At 44.7% G+C, this 7,500-nt stretch overlaps 1 protein-coding gene across 1 annotated transcript in view; it reads right to left on the bottom strand.

Annotated features, from left to right (window-relative positions):
• UNCX (UNC homeobox) overlaps positions 1-4,590 on the bottom strand; it is a 5,793-nt gene extending 1,203 nt beyond the window's left edge. Inside the window, exons 1-3 of the mRNA XM_005289199.4 lie at positions 3,995-4,590; positions 2,563-2,738; positions 1-48 (exon numbers count right to left, since the gene is read on the bottom strand). The exon at positions 1-48 is cut by the window's left edge and continues 1,203 nt beyond it. Of these exons, the coding sequence (XP_005289256.1) occupies positions 1-48; positions 2,563-2,738; positions 3,995-4,238 (468 nt within the window). The 5' untranslated portion in view covers positions 4,239-4,590. The remainder of the gene's footprint in view (positions 49-2,562; positions 2,739-3,994) is intronic.
• Between the last annotated feature and the right edge of the window lie 2,910 nt (positions 4,591-7,500).

Here is a 7,500-nt window from a genome sequence, read left to right as displayed (position 1 = left end):
GGTGTTCTCTTTCTTTCTCCATTTGGCCCGGCGATTTTGGAACCAAACCTACACACCGAACAATGAGAAGCAATTAACATTCAGCGCGCGGGGTGGGGTGGAGGCGCCAGGGCCTCCCCCTCTACAAGGCGAGGTGGTGGCAGGCCCGGAACCGCTGCTGGGAGAAAGAGAGGAAAGGAGGAAGGTGCTTCTTTACACCCGACAGAGATCTCCGTAAAGCAGAGCAGAAATCGCACAGGCTGCAAATTAAGAACCTTCTTAAAACCGGGCTGATGGCTTGGGGGAATTGAAATTGGGGTGTGTGTGTGTGGGGGGGGGGGGATGCCAGGAGAGATCCGAATTAATGCACCAGAGAAAGTGAATGCAAAACAATTAGTGATCCCCATGTCCGCCTCTCCCTGCAGTGTACACACAGCCACGCGCAGCTTGGCTCTCTCCCCAAAATAAAACTTTAGGCCGATTTTTTAAAGGGGGAAAAAAAGTGTAACGTTTCGATTCTCAGAGTCCAGATAGAGTTTGGACTACTTTGGAACGTCTTCCTAGACTGAAGCCTGTGCTCCGGCCACCTGAACGGAGGGGGATAAATGCCTTTTGATTTTAAAATCCCATAGCGACATAAATAAAGTCAATGAGGGGGAAAAAATCCGCAACTTCGTATGACTCCTGATTTTTTTTTAAGTGTGTCCTTATTAAGGGTTTTGCGAATCCATTGTCACACTTGGAATTCGCTTGGATTTCCAGCTACTGAGATTACTGATCAAAACTATTTTGAATTAATTGCACAGGTATTTCTCCTCGTGACCAGAGAGACAAAGAACATTAGAATGGATAAATTTAAGCCGCCTAAAAATACTATACGATTCACCAGAGGAGAAGTAGAGCCAAATCTTATGCCATATTATAAATCAAAAAATCAAGGGTTTTTGTTTGGTTGAGACAGGGTTTACTGCATCAAAACCAAGAAATGTTGACAAACCCAACTAAAATATAATCTCAGCGAGATTTAGGGGAGAGGGACGGCACGTTTGATAGATCTAAAGGAAAGCCAGCTACCATCATCGATTTTAAAAATCAAGCACATATGTATATTTCACCCTCACGCCAGGAGCAGAATTGGAGCCGGTTGTGTGTCTGCCACCAGTTCTGTTTTTTTATTCCTTTGTCCTCAGAGTCCCCCCGCCACTCCTTTATTTTCGATTGTGATAATCAGAAAACAGGAGTAAAGACAAGGCCATCTCCTGTTTTTAGAAGAGATTGGAATAAAGTGTAATGGTGCGGGATCTACTCTTGTTGAAATGCAACAAATTTAAAAAACACAAAAAACACAAAACCAAACAAACAGTGGCTCTCGAGGAATGATGCAGAGAGGTGTTTGTTTCGAGTCTGCCAGCGTCAGACGGCGCTTCTTCGCTTTTTGCTGGTGTGGTATACATAGAATAATGCCTCTCTTTGTGCCACTTCCAGGAGGCCTTGTCCCTGAGAATTACTCATTATCGTATTAAAGGGAAATGGAGGGTCTCGACTTCACTCAACAATCTCAGAACAAATTGGATAAAAGGATTTCAAACCAGAAGAGGTCATGAGGGGGAGGAAAAAGCATTTTGTAAATACACCTTTAAACAATGCTAATGGATTAATAATATCCAGTAATGGTATTAGCTCCTTCTTGTGGTAAACGCCACAGTTTTTAGAGTACATGATCGATTTAAACACACACACACACACACACACACACTAAGGAGAACAGGGCACTTGGATTTGTATCAAACACAACACTGTAGTGATTTACACAGACGAAAGTACTGATTCAGTACATTTAAAATGCATGCAAAATGAAATATTTTTAAAATGTGCACTTTATTCGTTATCCATTCTTATTAGTTCAAAGCTAGGAGCAAACATCTGAATATTTACTAGCCAGCTCACAGATAAACCCTGAATTCTTTGACTCGAGGATGGTTTTTATTACTGTTATTTTAAAGATCAGTTTAAGCGAATAGTTTTGAAAGAGTGGTGGATAACTGGTTTGTCTAAATGAAGTTTTACAGGATTCTTTTATCTACACCCTGGAGCTGCCTAAAAGCTTTATTTACATTCTCCAATGTACCATGTTTAAGGCTCATATTTGCATGCTAATTTTTCACTCTTGGCTCATTTAAGGAAAATGTTTACAGTGAGAAGGGTTTATGAACTCTCGACTTGAATTACACTCTTCAGGGCCTATTTGCAGGCAAAGTTTAAAGGGGTGGGGAATTAAATCACAAAACACGTTTACTCCAAGAAAGATTTCCCAAACTGCATGCATAAACTAAGAGCAAACGTGTATGCTCAGTTCAGGTGAAAAACTGAAACAAAACAACCCACAACGCAGTTGGCACATCGCTAAATCAGGACTGGGGTGTCCATGTTCCAAGAGCCAAGGAGAAAAGGGGGAAATACTGGATGTTCACAGGAAATTGTTTAATGAACACAACCGGTCATTTGGTATGGGAATGGGGAGGCCGGGATAGATGTGGCGAGTGCACTTGGCCTTAAGAAGAAGGAAAAAAGGTTTTTTTTTACCTGCACTCTAGATTCCACCAGGTCCAGTCTCAGAGCCAGTGCCTCTCTCATAAACACGTCCGGGTAATGACTTTCATTAAAGGCTTTTTCTAGCTCTTCTAGTTGCCAGCCAGTAAAATTCGTGCGGGTTCGTCTTCTTTTACAACCAGGACTTTCCTTGTCCGGGTCACCAGCGTCTGAAAAGGCAGAAATACAATAAACTAACCGGAAAAACAGGCCATTTCTCCCTCTGCAATTTACAACCAGCCTTTTCACCTTTGCACTTGCTAGCGTTTAGAAGGAGTGGGAGTCTGGACATTAAACACCCATATCAAAGATGCGGGGGAAATTGTTCCCTCTGCCTCGCCTCTCCCTCCCCACAGCCTACTTTACAGGATGTTTATTCTTGAACTAGGTCAGCATCGGAGAACAGGTGCAGGAGTGAAAGTTTTAAAATTAAGTTTGGTCCAGCGATCAGCCTTAAAATAAATGTAGGGCTGCCGTCCATGTTTGGCTTCGTAAAGCAGCCGACCCCGCAAGGGCACTGGTCCCCTTTTCTATCCAAGGCATATGGGCTCCAGGAAAAGGCCTGGCTATGTTCCTATCAAAGCCCGAACCAGGCCCAGGTCCCCTGTCCCTACTTGGGAATCGCATGTAAAAAGCTCGCAGGCCACCAGCTTGCTGACAAAGCCCCACTTGGAAGAGTCATGGCTTGGGATCGGCAATGGTCGCAAAAATGGGATCCAGCCCAAGTCTTTACGGTCACTGATTCGATTTTAACGACCCCGACGGCACTGCTTCTACCGTTGTGTGCTGTACGTATAAGCAACAGTCTCCTTCCGGAGTAAGGGTGCAGAGGGGGATGCCACGAAGAAGGAGCATTGACAATAAGAGCGTCGGGCATCAAGGAGGTACCTTAAAACTAAACAATAGATTTGCCAAGGAGGTAAACTTTGCACTTGTTTGTGTCCTTCGTTGGATCAGGGTCTAGTCAACAACCTCTCCTCCTCGACCCCCAGCGGTACCCTCCTAGCCCGCTGGCAAAAATGTACATCCCCTCCCGCGCCATGCACCCACACACACCAACTCCCGAAAGGGGACACACACACACACACACACACACAGAGGCCGGCTATTGTTCAGAGCGCACGTGAGGTTTCACAGCGGGCTGGGAGCCACCGAAGGCTTTTTTTTTTTTCTTTTTTTAAATAAAGGATCTGTTCAAATCTCTTGGAAAAAATAAAAAGGGTGATAGAGATCCTGTCCACCGCCCATGTTTGATCTAGCTCTGGATCCCCCTGTAGCGACCCGTGGGGAGAAGATCAGACCCATGCACCCACACGGAAAAGCAGCCCCCCTGTTCTCTGTGGGTGCCGCGCATCAGATCTGGAGTTGGGGGGCGGAGGCGCCGCTGGGAGGTGCGGCGTATCCAGGAGCAGAGGGGGCCGCTTACCTGAGAGTTTGAAGGGCTGGTTGTCCCCATTCACCCCGCAGCCCGCGGGGAGGAGCGGCGCGGGGTTCACCACCGAGGCGGCGCAGGAGCCGTTCAGTAATCCATCTATGGAGAAGGGCACGGCCGCCGACTGCAGCTGGTGCCCGGCCAGCTCGTAGACATGGTGGTGGCCGAGCGGGTAAGGGAAGCCTACCATGCCTCCGAACTGGGCATGGGGATGCTCCAGGAGGCGGCTGTCCATCATGGGGGCGGCTCTAGCGGGGCGCGGCGCGGGGCGGCGGGAGCAGGCGGCGGCGGTGCGGGAAGGGGCTCATGCTGGAGGGCGCCCGGGCGCTTTAACTTTATCAACATCAAGCTCCCAATAATTAGCTCAGGCTGGGGGAATTTGGGACCAATAAGAAACGTTAATCGGTCCTGACGTCAGAGACGTGCCAGTGTGGGGAGCAAACGTTTTCCATATCGATTGCTAATTATACCTGACATCCAGCCTCAATAAACAATATCAGAGCTGTCACAACAAGACAAGGGGGGCTTTGATAAGAACTCCAGCCTGGGGAGGGGAGGAGGGCGGCATGGGCCAGCCAGCCAGGGGTGGGGGTGCCGAGGAGATGGAGAACTTATAGATCTGATTGATACCCAGTTAAATACTAAACAGCCCGAGTTACACACACCCTCTCTCAGCCCCCCCCCCCATGCCCACCCTCTTCCCCTCCCCTCTCCAAATCACTAATAGATTTCCCTTTAAAACATTCACCGGCGTGTTGTGGGGATTTTTCACCAGAAATGCTCTACTCTCTGAACCTTTAAAGTGATGTTGCTCCAATTACAGGGAGACATTGAGCGGCAAATAGACTGATCCAATAATAGGAGATTCATCATCCTCTCTTTCCAGAGCTGTCACATTGAATTTAAAACTACAAGCCTTTTCATCTCCTCTCCGGCTCTATAACGGGGGGAGAGAGGGAAGGGGAGGGAAATAAAAAAAAAAAAGGAAGAACCCTTTACAGAAATTAAAGTGTGAGCTGATCATATCAATCAAAATAATAATTAATGCAATCTCCTATTGATCCACGAACGCAAGAAATATTAAATTATGAACATAGCCAGAGGGTGGCTAATTAAAAGCAGCCTATTTCGCAAAGGGAGACCAAAAAATAAAGTTTTAAAACCCACTACTACACCCCCACTTGAAGAAGGGAGGGGGCGAACCATACAGACACACACACACACACTTTTACTCTGCCAATGATTAATAGCCTCGAAGCTGCAGCCAAATTTGTTCTAATTAAATTATATTCCCATAGAAGTTTCACCAATATAAAATATTGATAAACTCCAAAAGTTAAATAATTAAAGAAAATAGTCTTAAACAAACTGCAAGAATGGGATGGTGGCAGGAGAGAAGCAGCAGAAAAGACCCTACATATACACTTTGGAGTAGATCCTGTTTTTTCCCCCAGTACATTCATTAGTGATTTAACATCATAGAAATATAATTAAGGAAATACTTTTCTCTTCTTCTCTAAGCAGTAAAAGAAAGGGTGTGGGGAAGGAGATAAAAATATATATTCAGCCACTCATCCCAAATCCGCCCTGCTACGTGCAGTCGAAGGGACTCGGCTTGCTCGGATTGGGATGCCTTTATTCGATTTCTCTGCCATAAATAATGAAAGTTATGATTCCCAAACAAACACGAGGGATAACTAGAACGGATGGAGGCGGAAAGAGAGAGAACCCTCCCAGGCAGACTCTATTTTCTATATTAACTGCAATGTTGTGTAATAGGAACTGGAACTTGTTTGACTCCGGGTTTCTAGAATATTTATCTCTATTATCTGAAGGGCTTAAACCGAATTTTGTTTCCTCTTTAAGTGATTATTTATATTCCTTTACATTCCCGCAGCGAACCCCCACAGACGAAAAAGGTGCTGGTGGGGGAAACTAAAAACTAAACAGCTAGTCTGAAGATAAAGGGAAACCCTTAAACCTTTCTGGGAGGTTCATGCAGAATTAAATCCTTCAAGTCTGGGGGGAAAAGAGAGAGAGAACCAACACTTTATCTCTGGGAAACATACAAATAGATTTTCCAGTTATAAAATATCCAGTCAAAATGTATCATTTCACAGGGTTTATTTGTATGCGTGAGAGAGAGAAACTCCAATTGAAATAAAAAAGAAAGTGAAGTCTCTGTGTTGTCTGTCCGGAACAGTATTTATTCACCTAATTGAATATCACACAATATCCTGGTGTACCCCCGCCCCTGCAATATAGATTAGTTTAATTATTGTCTCCCGGCCTCTGTTTAAAGCTAGAAGGGAGTTTGAATTTGGACTGCACAGCTCCAACAGTAATAAGAAAATGATGGGGTTGGTATTAATTCGGGGGTCAAGGGCCAAGGGCTTCCCTTTTCACCATAATTTAATTTCTCTCTCTATAAATACTAAATGTAAACTGTGTCCACTGGACCAAATTTTGCCTGTAGCCATAAATGCCTCATTTTCTGTCGGATTTCAGAAGAGGAATGCAAGGGGAACGTGTTTCTGAATACAGAATGGTAATCAATCCAGCAAAGAATAAGAGAGGAGACTTCCCCCCCCCCTCTCTTTATTATAATGAATTAATTCGACTTTATTTATCCCATTTTCTGGAGCTGACAGAATGTTAATTTGAGTTGAAATTTCTCTCGCCTCTCACTCCCTGACCCTTGGCCTCCAGATTGGCGTGTTGTAATAACCTGAATCTTTCAACAGAAGCCCTGATAATTGTTACCTTATTAGCATGCAAATTGTTTAATTAATATTATTATGGAGAAGCATACAATCCGTCCGTCACTTGACCTCAAGTGCAAGTCCACGTAGCAACCGGCTCTGTGAATTTCAATGTGCACATTTAAAATCGACTTCTGTTTTAATGTTTCTAGGATCCTTGTCGAGCTTCTAAAAATCTCTCTTAAAGTGTTTGAGATGAGGCTTTCATGGGGGTGGGAGGGAAGCGTTTGATGCGGCGCGGCCTTGATATCTCTTTATATTACTCTCCATCTAAAACACAAATTATAGAAGTCGTTTTCTTCTTCCTTTTTTTTTATTTTGAACATCAAAATTTAATAATTGCTTCCTTGTCAATGGCTGCTGCTTTAAAGGCACCCCCTTCAATTCAGAGAGCGATTCCTCCAGCCAAACAGACTTGCAGCAGCTCAATGAAAAGCAGCCCTTGACACGCAGTCCTGAGAGACGTTGCATTTAAATCCCTTTTTCTACAGCCGAGTGACATTGTCAGATGCTAGCTTTAATTAACTTGATAATAAGACGTACAAGACTCGCATTCAGGACGCCAGCTCGCCTCGCCTTGTTTCCCCTTTTATCACAATCTGGGTGTTTTATCTTACAGCTTCCTACTGGCGTTCACAGCCATTTTTTTTTGCAGGATAGAATCGGAGTCGAATAGGCAGAAATGGGACTGAAAGGGGCTAAGATTTCAATCCCCCGACAGCCTGGGGTAGAAGGGTG

Source organism: Chrysemys picta, chromosome 10 (assembly GCF_011386835.1).
Source record: "Chrysemys picta bellii isolate R12L10 chromosome 10, ASM1138683v2, whole genome shotgun sequence".
NCBI classification, from domain to species: Eukaryota; Metazoa; Chordata; order Testudines; family Emydidae; genus Chrysemys; species Chrysemys picta.
Note: the sequence above shows the minus strand (reverse complement) of the source record. Positions and strands in the feature narration are given on the sequence as shown.